Source organism: Rousettus aegyptiacus, unplaced genomic scaffold (assembly GCF_014176215.1).
Source record: "Rousettus aegyptiacus isolate mRouAeg1 unplaced genomic scaffold, mRouAeg1.p scaffold_m13_p_15, whole genome shotgun sequence".
Classification (NCBI taxonomy): domain Eukaryota; kingdom Metazoa; phylum Chordata; class Mammalia; order Chiroptera; family Pteropodidae; genus Rousettus; species Rousettus aegyptiacus.
In genome coordinates, this window is record NW_023416290.1 from 60,591,607 (window position 1) to 60,618,223 (window position 26,617).

The 26,617-nt window shown below is 54.9% G+C and overlaps 3 protein-coding genes and 1 pseudogene across 23 annotated transcripts; 2 read left to right on the forward strand and 2 right to left on the reverse strand.

Moving 5' to 3' along the window:
- Window positions 1–30: 30 nt before the first annotated feature.
- ZNF7 (zinc finger protein 7) lies at window positions 31–11,766 on the reverse strand. 13 transcript variants are annotated; one of them, XM_036233246.1, is made up of 6 exons: window positions 11,616–11,752; window positions 10,283–10,327; window positions 9,799–9,925; window positions 9,378–9,424; window positions 7,788–7,901; window positions 31–4,266 (listed from the first exon to the last, which is right to left on the reverse strand). In XM_036233246.1, exons 3-6 carry the CDS (start codon window positions 9,876–9,878, stop codon window positions 2,507–2,509), a joined length of 2,001 nt encoding a protein of 666 aa, XP_036089139.1. In that variant the 5' UTR covers window positions 9,879–9,925; window positions 10,283–10,327; window positions 11,616–11,752; the 3' UTR covers window positions 31–2,506. The 13 variants fall into 13 exon arrangements, with proteins under 13 accessions (XP_036089139.1, XP_036089138.1, XP_015987294.2 ...); XM_036233245.1 differs by having other exon boundaries at window positions 7,788–7,904; XM_016131808.2 differs by lacking the exon at window positions 9,378–9,424 and having other exon boundaries at window positions 7,788–7,904; window positions 11,616–11,766.
- An 899-nt stretch (window positions 11,767–12,665) lies between these two features.
- Window positions 12,666–18,928, reverse strand: LOC107503482. Of its 9 annotated transcripts, XR_004954703.1 has the most exons (8): window positions 18,577–18,928; window positions 18,273–18,375; window positions 18,113–18,151; window positions 17,686–17,744; window positions 15,520–15,639; window positions 14,713–14,869; window positions 14,438–14,510; window positions 12,666–12,899 (listed from the first exon to the last, which is right to left on the reverse strand). XR_004954703.1 is itself a non-coding variant. In XM_036233255.1 (7 exons), exons 1-6 carry the CDS (start codon window positions 18,757–18,759, stop codon window positions 14,726–14,728), a joined length of 648 nt encoding a protein of 215 aa, XP_036089148.1. In that variant the 5' UTR covers window positions 18,760–18,928; the 3' UTR covers window positions 12,666–14,510; window positions 14,713–14,725. The 9 variants fall into 9 exon arrangements, 4 of the variants coding, with proteins under 4 accessions (XP_036089148.1, XP_036089147.1, XP_036089145.1 ...); XM_036233255.1 differs by having other exon boundaries at window positions 12,666–14,510; XR_004954700.1 differs by having other exon boundaries at window positions 12,666–14,869; window positions 15,019–15,639.
- LOC118612101 lies at window positions 16,256–16,374 on the forward strand (annotated as a pseudogene).
- A 36-nt stretch (window positions 18,929–18,964) lies between the features above and the next one.
- Window positions 18,965–21,386, forward strand: RPL8 (ribosomal protein L8). The gene is made up of 6 exons (XM_016131816.2): window positions 18,965–19,074; window positions 19,305–19,451; window positions 19,531–19,672; window positions 19,948–20,166; window positions 20,867–20,982; window positions 21,192–21,386. Exons 2-6 carry the CDS (start codon window positions 19,314–19,316, stop codon window positions 21,348–21,350), a joined length of 774 nt encoding a protein of 257 aa, XP_015987302.1. The 5' UTR covers window positions 18,965–19,074; window positions 19,305–19,313; the 3' UTR covers window positions 21,351–21,386.
- Window positions 21,387–26,617: the final 5,231 nt, after the last annotated feature.

The window sequence follows — 26,617 nt, forward strand, 5'->3', positions numbered from 1 at the left end:
CTTGCCGCAAGAAAAGAGGCGACATGCAGACAGGCGAGCTGGCTGTGCCAGAACGTTTTATTTCATCACTCCGAAATTTGATTTCAGTATAATTTTCAGATGTCAGAAAATAGTCTTATTTCCGCCCCCAACCATTTAAAAACGTAAAAACCATTCTCGGCTCTTAGGTCTGTTAAAAGATAACGGAAGTCCATTAACATTTTGAAGTTAGAGCGAACGTGGACTGGAGCCAGGCAGCCACACCCAGAGGGGTTTGCACGTGGTGGCGGGCGCGGAGTGGGCTGCCGCACTGGGAAGCCGGGCTCCGATCTGGGGCTGGTGCTGGTGTGGACAGATATGGGCATCAGAGCCACTCAGTCTAATGGCCTGTGTCTGACACGCCACAAAAATGTGCCTGGCCCACAGGCTGTCACTTAACAGCCCCCACTTTAAGACTACATGGTCCAAAGAGACCCGGGCACTGAAGCAGATTTAAGGTGGAAGCCTCTGGCCCTCCCTGCCTGGCCCGAGGTTCCTGTCACGGGAAAGACAATTATGCCTGGCATGGAACCTGGAAGAATCCATCCTTTGTCCCTTGCTACCCCGGGGGCAGGGGGAGCGGTCCATGGAGAAGCCTCTAGTGCCAGCAGCTGGCGGGAGTACTGCCTGTCCACTCAGGACCTTGACTCTTGTCCCACTGCTGGGTGACCTAAGACACTACCAGCCCCATCAGGTGCGGCCCCCTCGGTCCAGGTGTGCAGGCGCTGGCCACCTGGCTGAGCACAGCAGCGGACGCGGACACAGTACGTGTCGCCTCTGCACAATTTACAGAGGCGCCTGGTCCTCCTGCACTGGCCCTTCCGGACACATTCTGGGTGGCACAGGGGCAACTGGAGGGCGCAGTCGCCGCGACTGAAGTGGGCACGCAGATTTCGTGGTGCCCACACCAGGTCTGCGGACGACCACACAGAGCTGCGGTGGCGATCCAAGCAGCGGCAGCCGCTCAAGCTGACCTGCTGTGGGGCTGACTCCTGTCCACGTGCTGGGAACAGAAACTCATGTGGACTTGGGGTTTTGAACCTTTTTGCTTCCAATGCCACTGGACAGGCCTGGAACCCCCTGGTGCAGATGCAGGGACCATCACTCACTGTGCCCGATGCAAAGCCATGGCTGGCTGTGGGCTGTGCCATGCACAGTGACAGTCTGCAAGGTCTCGGAGACCTGTCCAACCAGTGTGCGTGACCCTAGTCAAGTGTTGCAACAGATCCTGCAGTGACCTGTGCCCTCTGGGCTACCTGTCTGCAGGTGGGAGAAATGGGCCCCTCCATTGGGTTGTATCTGGAGCCACTGTGATTACCGGTGATGATACCAAGGATTGGCTGGTCCCGAGGGGGCAGTACTGGGCAGTGGCCTGTGTGAGAGCCTCCAACCTGGACCTTGTTCACAGTGGGTGAGTCAAAGACCCCAGGCAGGGCTAGGGTCAGTGTGGTGGGTCAGTGTGGCAGGTCAGCCTCACGCTGCGGCTTCGCGGCCTGTAATGAGAGGCTTGTGAGACAGTGAGTAGACGTGGTCCCAGCCTGCTGGTTAGGTTGGCCAGGGTGGCTAACCCATGTGAAGACTCAAGTTCACCCAAGAAAGCCTCAGGCCGCAGTCCCTGGACACTCTACTGCGTGTGCCACAAGTGGCAGGTAGCTGTGACGACTCATTACTTTGGTCACTTCTCTAGGCTGAGTTGGCAGATAAGACTGGAGGGGTGAGGTAACACCCCCACCCTGCCCGCTCACAGCAATCCGTGAGCTGTTTCTCAGCGCCCACGGGACCCGAGGCGAGGGGACAGATGTGGCCCTACTAACTGTGTCTTCAACCAGCCTCCCAGGCTGGCACCTTTTGTGGGAGGGGGCTTTTGAGGAAACTGGGCAAGCAGTGTGAACAGGACACACCCTGGCCCCTGGGTGGCACCTGTGGGCTACTGTGAGCGGGCAGCCAGGTTCTAGGTCTCAGCGAGGGGTGACACAAGGAAGCCTCCCAGCAGTGTGGTTCTAAAAACTACCTTGGAGCACCACTCAGGCAGCAGGCTCTGGGTTCCAGGGAGGGTACGTGACGTCCCAAAGTCACAGATCAAATCTGTGCTCCTTGAAGGGACCTGCACTGACCAGCGCCTGTGAAGAAGCTGGCACCAGGGCCCTGTGACCTCGGGTGACTCTGATGGGGAAGAGGTTTACAGAGAAGGGGCAGGTGAAGAAACAGGAGGGGTTCTTGGCCCTCCCCTCTGCACTTCCACAAACGCACACTCACAGGTGCTCACCCTGATGCCCACCGAGGAGCTGGAGCTGGAGGAAGACACTGGGTGGCGTCCCCCCCGTGAGCCAGGGGCTGCACGTGCGCAGTGAGGTGAGACATAGGCTTGGCTGAACGGGACAAGGTCGCACGTTCCAGCAAGTATGCCCACTGTGAGTCCAGATCACACCAAGTCCGTGTCACTAGAGTTGAGGCGGAGGGTGGCTTCGCTCCACACGGAGGGCGGGGCCTAGCCCACGTGCGTCTTCTGGTGCTGCGTGAGCCTCGAGCTGCGGTTGAAGGCTTTGCCACACTCGTTACACTTGTAAGGCTTCTCTCCGGTGTGGATTCTCTGATGTATGACCAGGTGTGAGCGCCACCGGAATATCTTCTCGCACTGGTCACACCTGTGCAGCTTCTTGGCGGTGCCGACCTTCCTCCGGCCAGTGGGGGCGGAGCCCTCCAGGGCGCTCCCGTACTCGTGGCACCACTGGGCCCGGGTGTGGATGCGCTGGTGCTCGATGAGGTAGGAGCTCCGGCTGAAGGCTTTGCCGCAGTCGCCGCAGCCGTAGGGCTTCACGCCAGCGTGGATGATCTGGTGCTGGAAGAGCGTCGAGTTCTGGCTGAAGGCCTTGCCGCACGCGCCGCACTTGTAGGGCCGCTCGCCCGTGTGCACGCGCTGGTGGATGGTGAGCTGAGTGCTCATGCTGAAGGCCTTGCCGCACTCGGCACAGCCGTAGGGCCGCTCCCCGCGGTGGATGCGCTGGTGGTAGATGAGGCTGGAGCTCTGGCTGAAGGCCTTGCCGCAGTCGGCGCATGCATACGGCTTCTCGCCCGTGTGGATGCGCCGGTGCTGGATCAGGTGCGAGCCCTGCACGAAGCCCTTGCCGCACTCGTCGCACTTGAACGGCTTCTCCCCGGTGTGAGTCCTCTGATGGCGGATGAGCCGCGAGCTGCACCCAAAGGCTTTGGCGCACTTGTTGCACTTGTACGGCTTCTCACCGGTGTGTGTCAGCCGGTGCTGACTCAGGCGGGAGACCCACCTAAACGCCTTTCCACACTCGTCGCACCGGAACGGCTTCTCGGCAGCGCGCACACCCTGCCGGGTGGCCAGGCCCACACCGCCCAGGGGCCTGGGGCCTGGCGGGGGCTCTCCTGCGTGCACCCGCTGGTGCTGCGCCAGTGCCGAGCTCTGGCTGAAGGCCTTGCCGCACTCCTGGCACAGGTAGGGCCGCTCGCCCGTGTGCGTCCGCTGGTGCCTGACCAGCTGGGACTGCTGGCTGAAGGCCTTGCCGCACTCAGGGCAGCCGTAGGGCCGCTCCCCCGTGTGCACGCGCTGGTGGTGGATGAGGCTGGAGCTCTGACCGAAGGCCTTGCCGCACTCGGAGCACCGGTAGGGCTTCTCGCCCGTGTGCACGCGCTGGTGCTGGATCAGCTTGGAGCTCAGGCGGAAGGCCTTGCCGCACTCGCCACACTTGAACGGCTTCTCCCCGGTGTGGATCCTCTGATGCTGACTGAGCTGCGAGCAGAGCCTGAAGCCCTTCCCGCACTCCGCGCAGGCATACGGCTTCTCGCCACTGCAGGCACTCTGGGGTGGGCCCTGCGGGCAGTCACAGACCTTTGTCTGGCACTCCCGACACCGGGGAAGCTCGGCCTGAGGCTGACCAACATCCAACGTGGACGTCCTGCCACACACCACGCACCTCCAGGCCGACCCCTCTGCTGGCCCCCCTCGACCTCTGCCCGGCAGACCGTCCAGCACACCAGGTCCCTGCGCGCCCTCCCCAGTGAAGGGCGTCCTAGGAGCCACAGTCCCCGAGTGCACGCGCTGTCTCTGGAAGAGGGAGCTTGGCTGAAGCTCTGGCCAGGCCCCAGAACCAGAGGCGTCTCCAGCAGCAGGCCTCAGAGGGAGACCCTGTGAGGGGACTCTGACTTTCGCTGCATGGGATTCTGACTGTGGACCGACCACGTACTCACAGGCCCGCTCGCTCCCAGTGCTAATCGCTGAGCCTGAAACAAACAGGAAGAATGGTACTCCTCAGTCCAGTGCCCCGAGGCAGGGCAGGTGGGGGGGGGCATCCCTGGGAAGTGAGCTCCTTCCCAGGGCACCCCACAGGGAAAGACAGCAAACTGGGTTCCATCGTACTTGTGCTGGGCGCTGTCACTCAAGCCATGTAACTGGCAGAGTGCCTAGGGCCACCGTCCCGCAAAGGGCCACGTCCCTGCTCAGAGGTGCTTCCTGCGGTGATGTGGGGCAAGGAAAAGCCAGGAAGCAGCAAAGCATGCCTGGGGGCGGGGAGCTCAGTGAGCAGTGGGTTAGGCTAAGGGGTCCGGGGTCTCCGGACACAACACTGGGGAGGAGGAAAGAAGAGTTCACAGCCATGGGCGTGGGCTGGCCAGGTGCCAAGAAGGACGAGGCACGAGAGCTGCTGAGAGGCGACAGCAGCCAGCCCCGAAGGGCTGGGCAGTGGACTGTCTACTGGGAGTGCTTCTGGGGGGACCCTGGGCCTGAACGCAGCTCCCACCAGCTGCTGACAAGCCACTCCCTCCAACTCACACCTGACCATGTATGTCCCTTACCCAGTTGTCCCTCAGCTTCTGATCCCCCTGGACTTCCCACCGTGAGCTTCCCGGGGACTGCCTGCCCACGCCTGCCCCCCACCTTCCCTCTGGACTGTCCAAGTAAGCATCACCTCCTCCCTCCTCTGCTGTTCCCGGAGGTGCCTGTGCGGAGGTTGGACCTGTCATCCGCAGCACACCCAGAGCCACACCCCGGGCACGGACACCCCCGTGCTGCCCCACACTGAGGCCCAGGCCCAGGCCCGGTGCTCTGCTGGCCCGCCACATCAGTGTCAGCTGCGGGGACCTGGCCTGTCAGTCCTCGCGAGCGAAGGGGCTGCCATGCACTGGCCCTCTGTGAACAAGGTGGGTTCCCACTCGTCCCTCCCTTAGTCCTCACAATGACCCGATGGGGTCAGCAGTAGAGTCGCCACCCCGCAGATAAGGGGCTTTTGGCTCGAAGAGGTTAAGTAACTCACGCACCGTTGCACAGCGAATGAGAGATTCAGGAATGGACCAGGTCTGGTCCCCCAAACACACCCTTTTTCAATGTCTCTGCCCTTAAGACGTGGGACATCTCCCATCTGGTCCTCACTGTGTCTCCTCTGCAAACATGATGCTGGCGAACCTGCCCCTTAACAGGGCAGGGTGGCCGTATGGCGCTGGCTGGCTCAGCCCTCTGCTGTACAGGTGGGAAAGCAGACAAGCACTGTCCACCTCTGCCTGCAGCTTGGATGCCGAGGCCCCTGTGGACGGCCACGGGAGAGCGGGCAGGGCGCCTGCAGAGCCAAACCAGCCAGAAGCCCCGGCCTCTTGCTGCACGAGACAGGAGGGAACCCGTGTGGGGAAGTGGCCACAGCACTGCTGCAGGGGGAGGGCACCACAACCCACCAGCTGCTCCGGCTACTGGGCCCAGTGTACCGGACCCGGCGGCTACACGAGGAAGAACCCGCCTGTACACCACGCCCCAGCACCCGACTCCATGGCTAGAGGCCTCCGCTCCCTCCCTTCAGGCCACATCGTGCCTACACATGGCACAGCCCGCTTCTTCCTGTCTCACTCACCAGTTTCCTCTGACAAAGACCCTCCCTGACAGGCCTCACCGCTGGTCTGCAGCAGCTCAAGGCCTCATCCCTAGGATGAACCCTGCCCCTTAAGCAGCTGCCTGAAAAAACTCAGGGCCACTACAAAAATCTGCTTGTCCCAGCCACACCCAAGGACAGGCTGTTGCCCAGCCCCTGCAGGAGGGCAGGGCCCGACTTCCACAAGCACTGGTCTGCAAGCCCAGGTGGCACCACATGGCCCTGGCCTGCCACTGCTGAGCCCCTCTGCCCCACACATGGAGGCTGAGTCACTTCGATTCCTGCTGCAGTCGTTACCCCGTAGCTATGACACTGCGCACGGAGCTCTCGGGGGCTGTAGCAAGGCAGTGCACGTTCTGGGGTCGGTGGTGGCTGTGACAGGGGCGGCCGCAGGCTATACCCCCTACCGCCACTCCAGGCCGATCCCAGGGTATCTGCTGCACCAGCCCGGCCAAGTAACGTCTCTGGGTCCTGACATGTTTCTGACGTGTTCCACACACCTTCGCCCCCAGGGCTCTGTGAGCAGCTCTAGGTTTGACTCGTCACCACGAAGAGCATCTGCTGCATGGAAACCCCAGAGCTAAAGAATTTGCCAACCCCACCCGCTTTCCCCCATGGCACCTACTCTGAAATCTCCTCTCCACCCTGGAAATGTTTAATGGGGACTGGCTTTTAACCGGGCCAAGCGACACCTTTACTTCTTCGCAGGAAGGGTCAGAAAGGGGCCTGAACAGAAAGGCAGGCCCTTCGATTCTGGAGCCAAAGACACTGGAGAATGGGCTTAAGGGTCCCGGCACAGCTGCACACACCCGGGCACACCCGCACCACCTCCTGCACACGAGCATGTGAAGAAACCTGAGGTGCGTGCTGACCTGTTTTAAGGGTGCAGCCTCTGGGCCCTTCAACCCAGGAAGAGCACAACTCTTCACTGTCGCAATTCTGGTTCTCCTATTGCTTGCAGACGTCCCGAGAGACATGACATATGGGGACAGGCCCTGCGCGGCTGCAGTGACCAGGACAGAGCAGCTGAGGATGAGGATTTCCTTTCTGTGGTCAAGACACGTACGAACCTACCTCTTTGACCCAAGTGGGCAACATGTCTGCCAGGGAGGCTCAGACACGGCCAAAGGCAACAGCGTCTCCCTGATACAGGGCCCCGCAGGAGCTGATGCCACAAGCAGGCAGGTGCCCACTGTGAGCTGACGGTGCCCCAAAAGGGTTTGCTGACACTTCAGCTCCGGACCTCAGAATACGAACTTATTTACAGACAGGAAGGTTGAGGTGGCGTTTTGACGAGGCCACACTGGGGTAGGGAAGGCTCTAGTCCAACATGACTGGTGCCCTGAAGAACGCACTGTGATAATGGAGAGCTGGAGCGGTGTGGCCACGAGAAGCTGGAAGAGGCAGGAGGGCCCCTCGCCCACAGGTTCTGGGAGGGCGCGGCCTCCTGAAGCCTTGACTTCAGGCCTCTGGCTCAAACCTCTCGTCTGCGGTGCTTCGGCAGAGCAGCCCTGGAGCCCGACCTGAAAGCTGGGGTCACCCGGGGTCCCAAGAAGATCTGGGGGCTCTCAGGGATGGCGAGGATCACCTGAGGCTGCTCAGGACCATGCCTACTGCTTTCCCTACGCTGCGTTTGCACCTTTGCTTAGTAAGAGTGCCAGTGAGATTAGAAATCAAACATAACGTGCTTTCGCGATAACACACAGGAGTTTGGCGTCCGTCCTTTTCTGCAGTTTCATCACTCCTGAGGCAGCCCTGTGACTGGCTGTGGCCCCCGATGTGTCCAGGCAGCCCAGTAATCCTGCACGGATGGTCCCTGGGGTCCGCAGCCAGCCTCCCACCCTCAGCCCTCGCCGGACACAGGTTCTCGGCCACACGGCCAAGCCTCACCTGTCTGGGGGATCCTTGGTGCCTCTCTCCTCTCTGCTCCCTGCAGGTCAAGGACCCACGGCTCCTGCCCCTGCTCCAGCCGGGAGATCAGCTCAGGCTTGAAGACCAGAAATCCTGCTGTCAAGGTGGCAAAGAAGGAACCACACTGGCGTGGCTGGGGATGCAGCTCAGGGCTCAGACTCCCTGGTTTCCAGGAGTAAAGGGGCAGGGGCCGCTGACACAGGCAGCCTCTGAAGAAAGCATCAGAGGCTGAGGGTCTGGCCATGGTGGTCCTCTCTGGTTCACTCCAGCTCCTGAGGCTGGACAGCAGAGGATGCCTGGACTCTCGGCCCATCCCCGTCTGCCTCAGGGCCAGGATCCCAGAGGACCCGGCGACCAAGGAGTCTGCAAAGAATAAGCTGCTACACCCCAGGAAAAGAAAAGCCAGGCACTGCCAGCATGTGCCTCACTGCAGGGAGCAGGTACACGCCAAGAGGTAGGGGCGGTTAAGAAGCAAGACAAAAGCAACAATAAAAATCAACCAATAAATGAAACAGATTGTAAATCAGAAGGCACTCAAGTCCAATTCTCACCCAACTGCCCCAAGCCTCCCATCCTTGCACAAAGCCCTGGGAACCTGTGCAGGCAAGTGAGTGGGGGAGACCTGTGGGTGCCCACCTGCCCATCTTCCGGGGCCACCAGCCCTGTGCTGTGGGGCAGCAGTGTGGAATGCTCCCACCCCACCCATGGGCCCTCTGGCTGGAGCTTCCCTCAGGCTTCCAGCCAGCGGGGTAGAGCAAAGCAGGCAGAGAGATCCTAGGTCAAGGGCCTCACGTGTGGGCAGGACCCCCACACTCGACGGGAGACACGTGTTCTCTGCAAGCACACAGAGAAACAGAGGGAGACCTGGTGTGGGCCGCAGAACAGCACCACCACATGCTGCACCCGACCCAAACAGAACCGGACATGAAGGCGGCCACAACGAGTAGCTCTGAATCATGAGCAACTTGGAGACCAAGTTATGAGTTACTAAGTTGCAGCCATATTTACTAGCAGTCAAAATCTGCACGAGGCAGTTGAAGCAGTGCTTAAAAACGAAACTTCACATTTCAAAACAGTTACTAGAAATAAAAATGTGAAAACACAAATGAGGTAATGTTAAATTCAAGAAGTTGGGAACAAAACAATACAGCACATCCAAATAAAGAAAAAGGAAAAAAACAGTAAAGGCAGGGCAGGAGTCAAAGAAACAGACAAAGACATACACACGCCACCACCACAAAAAACACTGGGCAGGACCAAAAGCTGCTTGTTTGGAAAGATGAACACAACAGTCCCGTGGCAAAACTGATCAAGACCCGCCTAAAAAATAAATAAGTAAAAATTAAGGACGACACAGCAAAAAGATCCTACAAAAAATTTAAATAAAGGAAACATAAAAATAGAAATTAAAAATAAAGTATTGTAAACAAATCCATTTATAAAAGCCGAAAATTTAAATAAACAGATCGATCCACAGGAAAACTAAAAATGACAGAACACACACAAGAAAAAATTCAAAATCCTGACAGACTGGTAAGCATAAAAAAATGTTAAATACTGGTGTAAGACCTTCTGTCCCCGAGGGTCCAAGGCGAGGAAGGTGGTACAGATGAGTTCTACCAAAAACGTAAAAGGTTCAATTAATTCCACCTATACAAATTCTTCCAGAAAAATAAGAAAGAGAACAAAGAAGCTATTTCTAATTTGAATTCTATTTTCTACAGCAAGTCAATCTATTAGCCCAGACAAAAAGGGGACTTCATTACCTCCCAGAAGTCCACCTACCTGTGAGGATTAAACCATGTTCCGTGTGCAAAGGTCAGAGCCTGCCTGGCTCACCACAACCCCTCCCGGGCTCACAGCCCAAGGTCCCCACAGCCTGAGAGGGCTTGACCGCATGGCCTCCATATCCCCAGCCTCTCACAGAGGCCTGCCAGGTGTGTGCTGACGGATGACGCAGTGGGGAAAGGTCCCTGAGGTACAGCCTCACCTAGTCCGGCTACACTGCTGTGGTTCTCCAGCATCACCTCCTTGTAGAGGGCCCTCTGGCCAGGGTCCAGACACTGCCATTCCTCCCGCGAGAAGTGCACAGCCACATCACCAAACGTCACAGCCTCCTAAAAGGACATACAGCATCCCCGGGTGCCAACCCCATTGTAGCACTGCCTCATGGTGTCTGAGTCATGCGCACCACAGGGCTGGGGTAGATAGTTACCAGGCCCCTGGGCTATAAAATCAAGGGGCGGGGCGGCACAGAGGAGGTGGAGGGACCCAGACCATGGAGACCTCCAACCCTCCCCTGAGAGCCATAGGAGGCCCCAATCCGGGCAGGGGTCTGTTCACTATCTTAGGCAAGGGCCGCTGCAAGGGGCCAAGGCAGGATCTAGGCCCAAGCCCAGTGGGTAGGGGATGTACCTAAAGGAGGCAGGGACCCTTAAAGGACGTGGGAGGGAACGAGGCTGGCAGACTCCTACCATGAGGCTCAGCTGGGGACCATCCACGCGTCCTAGCCAAGAAACCTGTTGGCAGTTATGAGGGTCAGAGGTCAGGATGCTGGAGGCCCTCCCACCCTGGCTTCCAGGCTAATCTGGGGGATCTATGATCTCCAATCCTTTACCTCCACCCCTAGATGTTCTCTAGCAGGGACATAGAGGATGGAGGCAAAGAGGCCCCGGCACTTGGGCACCTGCCCCAAGGCTTCCTTCATCTTTCAGAGCCTGTGGCATTTGTGACTCATGCCACAATATCAAAGAGGTGGTTGCTACGCGTGCCAGGTGCTGGACTAAGCAATGAGGATGCAGCAGTGAACAACACAAAAGCACTCTGCCTTCGTGAAGTGGTCTACTGGAGGAAAAAAACTGAGTAACCATAGAAATAAATGCAAAATTACAACTACGATGGTACCTAAATACAAGGAACTCTGAAATCATTTAAACTAGGAAATTTAGTCAGATGGGTCACTTCTCAGAGGCGCTAACTAGGCCAAAATGATGGAGGTGGCGAAGGCACTCCAGGCGGCAGGAACAGCACGTGCAAAGGGCCTGAGACAGGAAAGCATGGGGCTGAATGAGCTAGTGGGTCTGGATCACGGATGCTGGAGTAGACAGGAGCCTGACAACGCATCGCTGGGCAAAGAGGATCAGATACAGGAATTTCCCCCCTCCCCCATGTATCTCCCTGGTAGGTCAGAATGAAAAGTAGACTTCCTAGTAGAGCTTTCAGCTCACAAAAGTGGATAATGGGCGGACAGCCCAGGCTGTGGACATAGCGAGGCTGAGCCAGGCAACAGTGACTACTGTCGGGTGGGCCCCCACTTGGGCCTTGCAGCTACAAGCGCTGCATCCTGGGTCCCCAGTAGAGACCAGCAGGCCCTGAGCAGCAGCCAGAATATTGAAGGCAAACATCTTACGCACCTAAGGCACAGTCTTTTTACCGCTGTCACTAAGTCTAGCTCTTCCAGGGGCAGTGAGGGAAAAGGGGGGCCCTAAAGGAGGGTGGCTATGCAGCAAAGAGAATCAAGGATCCCCCTGGAACAGGCTGGAGGGAAGGCCGCGGCGGGAGCCTGCGGGCAGCGAGGCTAACCATGCGGCCAGGCCTGCGGGACTCGGCCCAACGCCTCCCGCCTCCACGGGACAAGGCGGCCGCGGCTCGACCACCTTCCCTGCCAGGTGCTCACGGCCTCTGCAAGCCAACCAAGCTTCCCGCCGAGAGGCCCGGGGAGCGCAGGACCCACAGTCCTAGAGGAGGGGAAAAGCGAGGACTGGCTGCGGCCAACCCGCCAGAGGGCGCGGCCACCGCCCGACTCACCGTCCCCGAGGACCGCGGGTGGCTCGAAACGCACCACGGCGCCGGAAACGGGCCCCGAAGCTCGTGTCGGCTCCGTCCCGCAAACTTCCGGCCGTTCTGGGCGGTCTGGAGGCTCGGGCGTCTCGGTGGTCCGCAGAGCGCCGGAGGTGGGGCGGGGCCAGAGCGAGAAGGAAAGGACAGAGCCTGGCGGGGGCGGGGCGGCGGGGCGCGGAGCCTGGGGAGGGCGGAGACGGGGCGTGGCCAGAGCCTGGGCGGGGGCGGAGACGGGGCGTGGCCAGAGCCTGGGGAGGGCGGGGGACGGGGCGTGGCCATAGCTGGGGAGGGTGGAGCTCAGGGAAGGGGCGGGGCCGGAACCGCTAGGGGCGGGGCCAGGGCCCAGGTAAAGGACGTGGTCCGCGTCCCTGCCGGGGTGGGAGCGGACCCTGATTCGGTCTGGGCGTCTGGAACCCTGCGAGGTCGTGGTCCCGGGGTCCAATGGGCGGAGGGGGCCCTCGGCGAAGCAAGCGTAGAGTCAGAGGGGCGCTCGCGCCAGGGCCCGCGCAACTCTGATCACCAGTCTGTGGGCGCCGGTCCCACAGTGGATTTGTGCGCGGGCCTTTCTGCAGAAGAAGGCACCCGCTGGGCAAGTTTCAGGCACCGAGGACTGCAGAGACACACCCTCCCAGGCTCTACTCCGGGGCGGAGAGTAGGTTGGGGAGAGTGGCCTGCTGTGGGGGTGGGGTCAGAGGGGCTGTGTGGAAAATGCAGGTATTTTCTGGGCGACGGGGCCTATGCACAGCACAGAGAACTCTTAAGCACCGCTGCTGGGCTGTCTGCAGGGCGCTTTTCCCAAGGCCCCATCTATCCCCGTTCCTGGCCCGTATGCGACTTTTCTCCTACTCAAACCTGAGATCAAGACAGAGCCTGTGATGTTTCCATCCTGCATCTCTTTTCCGTGCTCAGCAAAGAACACAGTGCTCCACAGATAGAAACTTGTGTGAAAGACCGACTAACTTCTGGGTCAGCAAACTTATTTTTCTCTAAAGGAAAATAAAAGCTTGAAAAACGGGATTTCCAGAAATGAAACTTTCCTTTACTAAGAATGGAAGTACAAGCTTCAGGGCATGGAACCAAATATGGGAAAATATGGCTGAAGTGGGATTCGGAGATTCACCTTTTACAAAATTCACTTTATCAGATGTCACTAATACTTTGGGGTTCTTTTCCAAGAGGAAAGCTGCTTCCTATTAGTGTCCATTTGAATACTGCGTTTGAAAATGTCAAGGCTCATACCCTTTAGGATGGCTACAATAAAAAGAAAAAAAAAAAGAGTTAACAACATTAGGAGGGATGTGGAGAAACTGGAACCTTTGTGCACTGTTGACTGTAATGTAATGGTGCAGCTACTGTATGGAGGGTCCTCAAAAAAGTAAACAGAATTACCATGTGACCCAGCAATTCCTCCTCTGAATATATACCCAAAATAACTGAAAGTAGAATCTTGAATAGGTATTTATACACCCACGTTCATGGCAGCATTATTCACAATAGCCTAAAAGTGGAAGCTACGCAAGTGTCACCAGATGGATAAAAAGATGACAAAAAGTGGTCTTAGCCATGCAATAGAATATTGCACAACCTTCACAAAGAAATTTTGTCACAAGCTACAATGTGGATGAAACTTGAAGAAATTATACTAAGTGGAATAAGTCACAAAAGGACAAATACTTTATGAGTGCACTGATATGAGGTATCGAAAATAGTCAAAACTAGAAAGCAGGATGATGGTTGCCAGGAGCTGGGCAAGGGGTAAATGGGGGGTTATTGTTCAATGGGGACAGTTTGTTTTGCAAGATGAAAAGAGTTTTTGAAATGGTGATGATTGCACAACGATGTACTTATACAACAATATACTGAGTACCACCAAACTGTACACTTAAAAGTGGGTAAGATGACAAATATTGTGTTACACATATTTTACCACGATAAAAAAAAATGGAGAAAAAATTCAGGGCTGAAAATAGGCTTTCTCTGTGATTTTATCCTTTCCCTCACACCAGCCTCCTTCTTCTTACTACTACCTCCTTTCAAATTTTCTGAAACTTTATCAGCGTCCACCCTCTAGCTCCATATCCTAAGAAATGCTTTATTGATTGAACCCTAGGCTCTGTGGCACATTTGTTCTCAATGGTCCAATGAGGTGAGGGTCACCATTGCTCAGATGAGATCTCTTCCCCCGGGTCAGACCCCAAATCCCTGTGCCCTGACCTGCCCCGCAGTCTCCAGATCTTGTAGAGTCCAGTATTTCTGTGGGCCCTTTACTTCCCTACCTTCTTGCTTTCTTTTATCCTATTTTCTCAATTTGGGGACACCTGGAGAACTTTCACATTCACAGACATTGATGTAAAGCTGAACACTCCCTTACCACTTCAGCGTTTTCGTTAATCCGTAACAGGAAGGGTGGTGTCTGTGTCTCCTGGTTTTGTTTTCCCCAGTGGGGACTGATATGGACAAAACATCTCTACATACCCCAAGCCTGTGCAGCTGGGTGGGGATGGGTCTTGGGAGAGTGACTTTGGAACCTCTGTTTGCTCCAGCGCAGGAACACAAGGTCAGGTCCCAGGTGGGGCACCTCCTATAGCAAAGCAGGAGTCCTTCCCAAGGGGGAAAGTGATGAAATAGGGACCCACTGAGAGCAGTGAGTCTGGGGCAGGACACTGGGGAGAACTGAGGTGCGTGTCATTCTTTGTCACACTTTCAATCATACTGTGGGGAGGGGCTCAGGAACTTGGTTTGTGAGGCAGCCATTCCCAGAACCCCGAGACTCTGTGGCAGCAGAGCACCTGTGCAGCTTCTTTGTGAGGCTCCGACTTATGATTTCTGGGAGGAACACGTTTCAAAATCCATGACTGGAATCTGCAGGCAGAGAAGGAGAGGAGGTCGTGACGGGTCCTAGCTACACCACAGACAGGCTCTCGGGAATATAGGGACAGAGCAAGGGGGCAGGGAGGAGGCGCTGCTGGCCACTCTGGTGGCCTTGAGACCTGCATTCTCCCAAGAGCTGGGGTGCCACAGGACCACGTGCCAGCAGAAGAAAACCCCAGTTCTCTTCACTCACCTTCTGCACGGAATCACCTGAACACTCTCTGCTTTGGACTTTGAGAACGCAGGCCCCTGGCGACCACCCGGGCGCACACTGTGTGGTACCACACCGCCGGCCTCCTCGCCGCTGGGCCTTCAGCACTGCGGACAGCGCCTCCAGCCTGGGCGGCGTCCTGCCCCAGGGGGAAGACAAGGTGGAGGGTCGGATCATGGCTCTGTTCAGGCCCTACGTGGAGTTCAGGAACTCAAGGACACGGGGAGAAAGTCAGACAGCCTAAGGGATCTTTCCCGTGGCATCCTGGAAAACAGACTATTTTCTTACTTTTCCCCTAAGATTTTCACAGAACGACAGCTGATGGAGCAAGGGCTAACTTTCAGACCCGCAGCTGGAGGAGCCGGTGTGCAGTATGGCACAGCGGGTTCAAAGTTCACGAGAGCACCGCGAGCAGCGTTGGGAGCGCGGCATGCTGGTCAGGCGAGGGGATGCATCCCGCTCACGCTCGCTGCCTCAGGTCCAGTCCTCTCCCACTTCTGCACTCCATCTCCCCCCAGCTCCACTGTCAATGGACTTCCATGACTTCAGGTTTTCAGTTCTGTTGGGCCAACGGAAGGCTCCGCAGGAGACAGGAGGGTGGGAAGGGAGTGAGGTCAGGGACCTGGAATCACCTGGACACTGAAACCTCGCAAAACCTCCAGTCCTTTGGCTTTCAGGTTTACAGAGAACGCTAACAGCCTGGACTCCTGTAGACACTGTGATGACATTACTGCATGCATATAGGATGGGCAGTGATGTGATGTCCACTCGTACAGGGGTAATTCTCACCAAAGGCACATCCCTACCACGGAGAGTGAAGTAGCCCTGCTCATCCCTGCGTGGAAAGACACTTTCATGTACTTGTGGAAAAGGCGAGTTGCTGAAAGTTGTGGTTCGGTCAGGGTCCACCTGAGAAGCAGAACCAGTAGGAGGTAAGCAGCTGCAATCATGAGGGTTGCTAAACAAGTTCCCGGTTCTCAGAGCAGCGCCTCAGAAGGGCAAGAGCACCAACCGATGCTTCTCCACAGGCAGGGGCCTCAGAGAAGCCTAAGCTTTTAAAAGCCTTCCAACTGATTAGGTCAGGCCCACCAGGATCATCTCCCTTTAACTTAAAGTCAATTGGTTGGTATGTTAACCACATCAGCAAAATCCCTTCACGGCAGCACCTAGTCAGCATCTGACTACTGGGGAAAAGGTGCGTGGGCTACAATCTGCTGTCACTCCCCTTCCTTTGCCATAACTATTTCTCCAGAATCCACCCGAGAGATTTCTGGTGGCCGCAGTTCAGTCCAGAGAGTAGATACATCAAAGCCTTTGCAGACACGTGTGGGAGAAACCTGTTTTTAAAAATGCAGGCACAAGTATATTGAGTGTTTGAAAGGCAGAGGAAAAAGCCGGAGTTAGCCACCCAAACTATTCACGGGGGTGTGTCTGGGAGTTGGGGGGGCGGAGAAGGAGAAAAGAAAGGAAGGGGTGCTTTTCCTATTTCTACTGAGGTTTTGTTGTTGTACTAAAAACATATGTTGTCTACAGCCATGCCACCCTGAACGTGTCCAATCTCATCTGATCTCCAAAGCTAAGCAGGGTCGGGCCTGGTTAGTACTTGGATGGAAGACCACCTGGGAATACCAGGTACTGTAGGCATTTAAATAAATAAATAAATGTGCTACTTCAGCAGCTTAACCAAAGTAAAGAAAATTTTATAAAATTTTGGGGTGTGGGGGAAACGTATTTTTGTATTAAAAACCTTATAATTAAAAGTGAAGAAAGAACTAGGGACCCAATCGTAACATATCTCTGCCTCGACTCTAATGCAGCTCTCTCCCAACACCTGCAGTCACCTCGCCATGGAGGGGATGGAGCTATTAAAGGGAAAAGGGTTGAAATTCAACAGGGAAGTCTGGTAAATCCAGTAACGATGGTGCAAGAGTGTACTGGGAATTTACCCCTGAAATGGCCGAGAAACACGAATAAAAAAGAGAGTGGCATTTTTCATGATTAATAACAGACCCTCCCCTTCCCGAGTACCCTGGACCTGGAAAATCCAACTCGACCCCAAGAAGTAGTCTTGAATATAAGCAAACATGCACACATTGCTGTGGGGTCGACGATAGTGGAAATGTGGGGAACATCAGATGTCTGACAACTGATAAGAGAGTTGCTAAATAAACCACATGAGGTGGCAGACATACATGGACATCATCTAGGCAGTAGGTACAAAATCCTAAGGAAAGCAAAACCCCAACTGGCAAAACAGTAACTATACACGTGCATTATAAAGAGTCTAAGAAAATACACCAAAATCACGGCATTGATTTCTGGAGAGTGAGACAAACGGCAGTTTCTTACATTCCTTGTTTTAAGGTTTCTGCATTTTTCAAGCCCTCTACATTAACTTTATGTTTAGGGGAAAAAAATGTGTTGATTAAAAGCTACACAATTACAGATCATGCCCTCAGCTTGGCTCAGGGCTTGCAGCTCCCTGCCCAACACACGTTTTGTACCATGCCAAAGAATTCTGTCAGAGCTCTTGGTGTTGGGGTTAGGAGGGGCTGCTAAGACAGCCTCCATGGACAGCAGGCTCTGGGGGTCAGGGCGTCTCCCCAGTGAGTACCTTCTGCCAACAAGCCAGTGCAGGTAGGTCACACGCTGCCTGGCTGGGGCTCGAAGGTGCTGCTGGGGAGCCTGTCTGAGTCCTGACATCAGCCACCACCACCCCTCCTGCTCTGGCTCAGTCCATCCGAGTGACTTCCCAATATCCCCCTGCCAGGCACTGGCACACCTGTACGCTCTGTCCCTTGAAGGGGCCCCGGAGGGGGATGCACTCAACTCCCCACTAGGGCCGTGGGCTCGAGGGGCCGCTGATCCTGACCCACCCTCAGGCCTGCCCTTCAGTTCTGATTAACTCCAGGTCCCCTGGGAAAGTCACCCCTAAACCGGGCCCCACATTCTTGCCTGCTTAGAGGATACTCTCCTGAGAGAAGACTGCTTGATTCCTGCCTCTATCCTGGAATCTGGAAGAATAAACAGAACAAGGAAGGGTTGTGCTGGAGGGGTGGGGGAGGGCAGGAGGGGGAGGGCATCCGCTTGGTCTAAGGATTGTGGGGTGGGCTGGGTGCAGAAGGAAGACCTACAAGATGTGGGGTTTCCCATCCTTTGCTCCCCTCTCCCTCGGGGCACTCACCAGCAGCTCATTCATTCAGGGCACAGCGGGGTCGTGCCTGTGCAGGCCCCCTCCCATCATTTTCTGCAGCCTCTCCAGCCCCAAGCTAAGCCCTGGCATGCCAGCCACAGGGGACAGGGAGGATCAGAGCACCCTCCCCATACACCTACTGTTCCCAGAGCTGGTCCTTGGGGGTTAGCAGTATGGGAGCTCACATACTTGGTCTCCTTGGACAAGTTAGTTCTGGGTGACCTTGGACTACAAGGAAGGCATTTGGTAAGAAACGTGGCCCTGCAATGAGGGGCTAAATGACAGCGTGAGCACTTAGGGCCTGCAAGAGGCTGTGTGAAGGCCAGGCCTCCCTGTGCCTTGCACTCACCTGGGCTGGCTGGCCTTGGTTGCTTGTTTGCTTGCTTGTCGGCCAGCTGCACAACGAGGCCCCTTGCTTCACCCCTTGCTCCAAGAGGGAGATCATCGCTGATCTGGCAACAAGAAAGTCTACACACAGGGAGCAGAATGTCATGCGTTAGGGGGCAGGAGGGAGGAAGGAGGCGATCGTTTGGCTAGAGGCAGAGGGAGAAGGTGCTGGGAGGGGGTCGGGAACACCTATTTGCCCAGGAGCAGGGCAGCTAGGTGGCCATGGGAGATAGAGGGGAGTCCCCGCCAAATATGTCGGACCTCACATTTGGAAAGGAAGCTACTCCCTGATGCAGCTGGTGGAAGAGGCAGGCTTGTCTCTGAGCCCAACGCCAGGACCAACAGCTGAGAAGCTGCCTGCACGTAGCCCTGCAGCATCGCGTCCCTGTACAGCGCCTGCTGGCCAAAGGCCAGAAAATTCCACACTGTTGTGAAGATCGCGGCTGCATCTTCGAACATCTTGGGGAGGCCTCCGTGGGGGGTAGGGGGCGTCCGCCACCCTCCTCCAGGGCCCGCCCACATGACGATCCCGCGGCAGGTGAGCCGCTGTCACGCCAGACTTCGGAACCTCGGGCACAGTGAGCCCGGCCAGCGCAGCGCGGCTGCGCAGAGGCCCGGCGGCGCGGGAGGACTACAGGTCCCGGCGTGCACTACGCTCGCGGCCGCGGCGCCTGCCGGGGAGGTCAAGTGGCTTTGGCCCGGCCCCGGAAGATAAGGACGCTCGCGGGCGCCGCGTCTTCTCTTTCGGTCGCGCTAGGCAGCAGGTAAGACGCGATCTGGTAGCGGCGGTCCCGGTGCCATCCACCGCCATCCTCCGCCCTGGCGTCTCCGAAGGACCCAAGCGGACTCCTGAGAGGACACCAAGGCGCACGGCCGGGGATGGGGCCGCCGAGGGGACCAGGGACTGGAGGGAGGAGCCTGGGGAAAGAGGGCCCTGAAGCCGGGCGGCGGGAGGGCTTGGGCCGCCCGGACGCTGACAGTGAGCTGCCCCTAGACTGCCGCCATGGGCCGCGTGATCCGTGGGCAGAGGAAGGGCGCCGGCTCCGTGTTCCGCGCGCACGTGAAGCACCGCAAAGGAGCCGCGCGTCTGCGCGCCGTGGACTTCGCCGAGCGGCACGGCTACATCAAGGGCATCGTGAAGGTACGGGGCGCGGTCCGCGGCGGGAGGGGGTATCAGGCGGCCCCCCGGGACCCCACGCTCACGCCGCCTCGGCCCGCAGGATATCATCCATGACCCGGGCCGCGGCGCGCCCCTCGCCAAGGTGGTCTTCCGGGATCCGTACCGGTTTAAGAAGCGGACGGAGCTGTTCATCGCTGCCGAGGGCATCCACACAGGACAGTTCGTGTACTGCGGCAAGAAAGGTAAGCCTCGCACCCGGGATGGGAAGTCGGTGGAGTGGGGACTGAGTCGCACGAGGAGACTCGCACTAAGTAAGGGCAGGGAAGACACCCAGGAAGAAACCTCACCTGGTGATCCCTGCTGGGCCAAACATATCCATCGGGGTGCCAAGAGAGCAGTAGGACGAGGCTGGGTCTTGGGTGCTGTGCAGAGCGAGTGCATTTGCGTTGCCTCTGGCTCGCAGTTGTCGAGATACCACTTTGGTCCTCTGACTGCTGCGTGCCGCTTCCCCTCGCAGCTCAGCTGAACATTGGCAATGTGCTCCCGGTGGGAACCATGCCCGAGGGGACCATCGTATGCTGTCTGGAGGAAAAGCCTGGCGACCGGGGCAAGCTGGCCCGAGCCTCTGGCAACTATGCCACTGTCATCTCCCACAACCCTGAGACCAAAAAGACTCGAGTGAAGCTGCCCTCGGGCTCCAAGAAGGTCATTTCCTCCGCCAACAGAGCTGTAGTCGGTGAGTGGCAGGCAGCAGTTGAATGCTGTGGGCCGCTTGTGATTAGCCAGCAGGTAGACTAGAGCCCTGGAACCTGCATGCCAGCTCCAGTAAAGTGTAAGCTCAGGCATGTGTATAGTCGCTGAGTTGTAACACTTGTGAAGTGGACATGGTGTTACCGCCTTCACTTCTGGTTGGGAGTTGAAGGAGATGGGGTTATCAAACAATCACCAGGTAAGTGCATTGAAAAGGATTTGGACTCAGGTTTGTTCATTGTGCTGTTTGGCAATACTCTCAAGTCCCTGTGGCAAACCCAGCCCTTCCTGGGGAGGCTCCTGAAAATATGTTCACCGAATAAGCAGAACTTGGCAGAAATATGGCAGGTTGTTGGCTCAGTGGTCCTCTTTGGGTTCAGAAATTGAGTGACCTGCCCAGTGTCAAACTTAGTGGAGGGAGAGTAGTTCCCTGGAGAACCCTGGGTTGAAATAGACATTCCAGGTGATGTGGGCAAAGACTTGGTTTGGCTGTTCCATGGAGCCTGGAGATACATGGCTGTTGGTTGCCAGATTACATAGTGTTACTGGGCATTTGGGGAATTCTGCAGTGATATGTACAGAGAGAGGGAGGCTGGTACAGAGAGGGTGGGGTGCTGATAAGGACTCAGTAGTGTTGGGGAGGGTGTGATGTAACCATCTGTCTGAAGGGCCTGATTCCCCAACAGGTGTGGTGGCTGGAGGTGGCCGCATTGACAAGCCCATCCTGAAGGCTGGCCGTGCCTACCACAAGTATAAGGCAAAGAGGAATTGCTGGCCACGTGTGCGGGGTGTGGCTATGAACGTAAGTAGTCCAGAAGTAGGCAGTGGGATATGCAAGGTGCAGGGACTTGAAGCTGGATGGGCATTCCTGGAATGTCCCCTCCCCTCTGGTGGGTGATCTGTGGTGTGAGCCTCGGGGTGAAGGTTTGTAGGTGTGATCCCCTTATTCCCCAATCCCTCCTGAGGTGGCTGTGGCCACCCCACATTAACACCACCTTCCTCTGCCTGCAGCCTGTGGAGCATCCATTCGGAGGTGGCAATCACCAGCACATAGGCAAACCTTCCACCATCCGCAGAGATGCCCCTGCTGGCCGCAAAGTGGGTCTCATCGCTGCCCGCCGGACTGGGCGCCTGCGGGGAACCAAGACTGTGCAGGAGAAAGAGAACTAGGGCTGGGGGCTCAATAAAAGTTCTTCTGTCACTGAACTGTGCTTGTCCGTGGTTTCGATGGGAAGGGTCCTGTTGGGAGGACTACCATGGTGCTTCTGGTATAGGGAGCGGGGAGGTGGAGTGAGCAGAGGGAGCTCTGGAGAGGATGGGATGCTAGATCCCGTCATGCCTTGGTTTCTGCAGCCCTCACACCTGTGTTCATAGCTTGTCCTGAGTGCTGGGCAGATCTAGGTAAGAGTGGATGTTTGGGAGTGAGTGGTTCTCCTAAAGCCACAGGTCAAGCAGAGAAGCTATCCCATGGAAGGACCAGGAGTTTCTCAGCAAATAGGCTTCTGTTTGGCCATAGCCCTTGGGATCTTGTCCCAAACTTCGTGACAGTTCTGTCAACCAGAGCAAATGCTGCTGGGCAGGCACCAATGTATTAGTGGAAGCCTATTGGTACATTAGGCCCAGGACGTTCCCTCGTAAACCACTGAACACTCATGGTGCAAGTGGGAGTTTTCTGCATCAGAACTCATCACAGAATTAGGTTGTGTGTGTCAGGGTCCATCCTACACAATGAGACCTCGCTGTGGCTTTCAGTTGGCTCCTTACTCTCATAATGCATTCCTGGCTCTAGTAGTAAACTTACCTCCAGTTTTCAGTCTCAGCTTCTGTGGATCCACCACACCTAAGCAGTGACCCTGGCACGCATGGCCTCAGTAATGGTAGAGAAGTGTTTTCTTCTGAAACAAAGCATTAGGTTGGTTGCCTGGACTCTAACCTGCCTGTTTCGTGGCTCCCCTCCAGGTAAATAGGTCTGAGGCCTTAGACAAGAGACTGACCATCTGGGAGGGTTTGCTGCAGAAGCAGTCAGGCACCCCAGGAGGCCCTGCGTCTACTTGAGGCTTTGACCGGTAAGCATCCTCTTAACTTTCCAGAAGAGGGTGTGGTTCCCTGCCCTCATCTGTAAAAGGATCCTTTGTTGGTTGCAGTGCTTTCAACAGTTCACTAGGCAGAATCACTGAAAATTACTATATCTGTTAGTCGTCGAAACCGGTCACCAAAGCCTCACCCTTCCTTCAGTACTGAAGCCTCAGAATCACGGCTCCAGACCGCCACCTGGTGGCATCGTTCCCGATCTGCACGCCATTTACGGTTCCCGGCGCGGCGCGCCCGCCCACCCATGCGTGGTCGCCTGAACACGAGGAGGCGTGGCTTGCGTCACTTCCGGCTGGGTTTCGATTGGCCGTGCCGGGGGACAGGCGGGGCCTGGGGGGCGGTCGCCGCTCCGCCGCCTGGAGGTGAGTGCGGGTCGGGTGGGCGGGGCTTCCTGGGCGCTCGGCGCCAGTCGTGCCCTCGCGACCGCCGCGACGCTCGGGGTCGCCGTGCCCCCTACCTGCTCCCCCCACTGCCACCCGGTTTTCCCGCCGAGCCCTCGCCTGTGCGGGGCCGCGCCCCTTCCACGCTGGGCTCCAGCTCCAGTCGGCGTCGCACACGGCCACGCTGACCGGCCCAGTCCGCCCTCTGCCCGCGCTCTGCCGCCTCTGGGTTCCAAGGCCTTTCTCCCGGCAGCCAGATTTTTGTTTCTCTCCTTAGAGGCCTTTGTTCGAGTTCTGAAACCTTTTCGTTTGCTTCATGGTTTTGTGCTTTTATTATACATACACACATATTTTTAACTCTTGTGGAAATTTTTTAAAAATACAGAGAGTGGATTAGCAAACACCTATAACGAGTTGCCAGTTCCCTGTTTGCCACATGTGTTAAGCCTTTTTTTTTTCTTTTTTTTTAAATTTAAGAAAACTATTAAGGTGCGATTACTCAGACCCAAGGACCTAGTTCCACTGGCTTTTTTAGGCAACTCAGTTGAGGTACAACGACGAAGTTGTACATATGTAAGGTATATAGTCTAATGTTTTGATAGACGTATATATACATTGTGAAATCACATTCCACTTAATTAACATGTCCACCTTGCAGAGGCACCATTTTCTGTGTCTTTTTTCCTCTCTGTGGTGAGGACACTTCAGATCTCAACAAATTTTTAAGCACAGTATACAGTATTGCTGACCGTAGTCGCTGTGCTCTGCGTTAGATCTCCCATCCGTAACTCCCAGAAGGGAAGGTTTGCTCTGACAGGCACCACCCTATTTCTTCTGAACTCCAAGTCTCTCCCAGCTCCCAACCTCTGCAACCACCATCCCATGCTGCTTCTATGATTTGGACCTTTTTAGGTTCCACATATAAGTGAGATCATGTAGTGTTTGCCTTTTTCTGTGTGGCTTATTTCACTTTGGATATTTCCCAGATTCATTCACGTTGTTTCAAATGGCAGGATTTCCTTCTTTTTTCTGAATGAGTGATGCATTGTGTAGATATGCCACATCTTCTTTATCCATTCACCTGCCAACGAACACTCAGGCTGTTTCTGTGTCTTTAGGCATTGTGAATAAGCTGCAGTGCACATGGGGGTGTAGTTATGTCTTTGAGCTCCAGGTTTCATTTCCTTGGATAGAAACCCAGAAGTGGGATTGCTGGGTCATATGGCATCTCTATTTTTGATTTTCTGAGGACCCTCCATACTGTTATCCATAGTGGCTGTACCAGTCAACAGTCCTAACAACTGTGCATGAGGGTTCCCTTTTGTTCACATTTTAGCCAACACTTCTTTTCTCTTGTCTTTTTGATGACAGGCATTCTGACAGGTGTGGGGTGATATCTCACAACGTTTTTGACTTACATTGCCCTGAGGATTAGTGACATCGAGCATCTTTTCCTATGTCTGTTGGTTATTTGTATGTCTTTTTTGAAGAACCGTCTATCTAGGTCCTTTGCCCATTTTTAAATCGGGTTATTTGTTTTGTTTTGCTATTGAGTTGTGTGAGTTCCTTCTATATTTTGGATCTTAAGGCCTTATTGGATGTATGGTTTGCAGATATTTCTCCTGTTCCTTAGGTACCTTTTCACTCTGTTTGTTATTTGGCTGTCAGCATATTTTCCTACACCTCTACATGCTCAGTGCATGGCCATGCTAGCCTGAACAATCCCGATCTCATCTGCGTTTGGAAGCTAAACAGGGTTGGGCCTGGTTAGTACTTGGATGGGAGACCGCCTACGAAGACCAGGGCTGTAGGTGTGAAAAATTAAAAAATAAGGGATTGTAAACTGACAAGGTCCTTGCAATCTGTGAGGTCAACCAAGGGTTGCCTCTCCTGAAAAAAAAAGAAGAAAGTATCTACATATATACGATTCCGTTGAAACCTAACATTTTTATGTAGCCTTATGGCTTTGTGCTCTGTCTGCATGACATTGATGTGGTTCCTTCCTATCAACCATGTGGCCTTCCCTGTTCCTTGATAATGGGTATTGGGCTTGTTTCTATTTTTTTTCTTGCACACAGGAATGCGGAAACGTTCTGTGTGTCATCTTGTGTGATTAGCTAGTTTCTATAGGGCACACATCTAGAATTAGGGCTCCTGACTGGGGGTTTGCAGGTCTCAGGTCTACCAGAGTGACTGTACTGGTTTATGCCTTACACTCTATTTCCTCATGTTTTTGCTTTTGATATCATGTAGCATTTTATATTTCTCCTCATCTATGAGGGAGAGTCTTGTTTTAATTTACATCTCTCCATCTCTTAATGACTTTGAAAATCTTTTCAGATGTTTATTGGACATTTTGATTTGTGTACCAGGTCACAGCCTGTGCTCATTTTTTAAATTGGTCTCTTTTTGGTATTTAAAAATATATTCTGTATATTTATCTTTTGTTATATATATTTTTTTGTTATATAGTTATCTTTTGTTTACAAATGTCCTCTTTCACTTTGAAGCTTATCTTTTAATTTTGTGGTATCTTGTACAGAAGTTTTTTTGATGGAGTAATATTAGACAAGTTTTCCTTTATGGACTGTGCTCTTTGCATATTATTTTCTTATAACAGCTATAAACATTTTTCAAACACATTTAGGTCCTCAAGGCCCCTGAAAGGTCTTGTGCGCCAGGGCAGGCAGGGATCTACTTAGGCCTCTCTTTGGAAAATGGGCGGTGCCAGCTCCGCTGAGTGAGCAGTGCGCTGCCGCTACCACCGCTGGCCTTTCGCTAGCGCATGCGCTGTACAATATCCCTGCATCTCTGCTGTGCTCAGATCACAGCATATCTTGGTGTCTGGTAGGCACGCCTCTGCGTAGCTCACTTCTGTTTTGGCGTTGCCTCGGTTAATCTTGGATCATAGCTCTTGTGGTATTTAGGGTCATTTAGGTCAGATTTCATGATATGTCCTGTTGCAATTTTGATTGCTCAGAATTCATAGATTCATTCAGAGAGAATAGACGTTTTTATGATATCCCATTTATGAACATTGTCTGTTTCTTTATAGATCTGTTTAATGTCCTTCAATAAAGTTTTATCATTTTGTCCATAAAGTACTTACATATTTTTGGTTAACTTCTTAGGTATCATGTAGTCGTATTTGTCCCTGTCATAAATGTGTTTTGGGTTGCTGATTGCAAGCATGTAGGAGCGGAACTACTTAGTCTGTGTTGACCTCAGGTATGGCACTCTTAACCTCCTGTGCAGGGCCAGCCTGACCTCGGGAAAGGCAGCTTTTGCCTAATGACAGTGGGCTCGTTGGCCATGTCCGATGGTTCACACTGACTGCATGACTTGTGGTGCGTGGTCTGGGCCATGTGGTATTAGCTTGACCTCTGGAGGGACTCAGTCACGCACACCATCAGCTATGTTGATGTCACCAAGCCAGTGAACACTGGATGCCAAGGTTCGGGTGATCTTCCCTTGTTGGCACTACTCTGTGCACATCGTTACACGTCAGTGCCAGCAGTGAGGAGCTGTCCGTGGCTCTCAGAGAGAGGACGGCAGAAGCTGTGTGATGATACTTGCCCTAGATTCTGCTTCTGCGGTCCCTTGGCCAGTGACTGAATGTGTCCGCTGCTTGTAATGCACAGTAACTGTGTGTGTCTTAGCTTTTAAGGTAATTCTGAGTCTTTGCAACAAATTACTGACTTTTAGATTGATCTTGATGTCCTCTACTGCTGAGACTGGTGTTAGAAGTGAGGGCAAGTCTTGGGGACCTGACGCTATACCACCTCACCTGTGTTTTTCAGCTCAGGAACTTTTACTCATGAAACTAAGTGTTTCCCCACTCTCCCCGGCGGGCCAGAGCAGAGACCTCAGTGCTGTTCCCGCTGCCATCCCCGTGGTCTCCTGTGCCCTGGGGCAAGGTCAGCTCCTGGTGAAGCTCCTTCTGGGCCTCGGGTGCCCTGGGCTCCC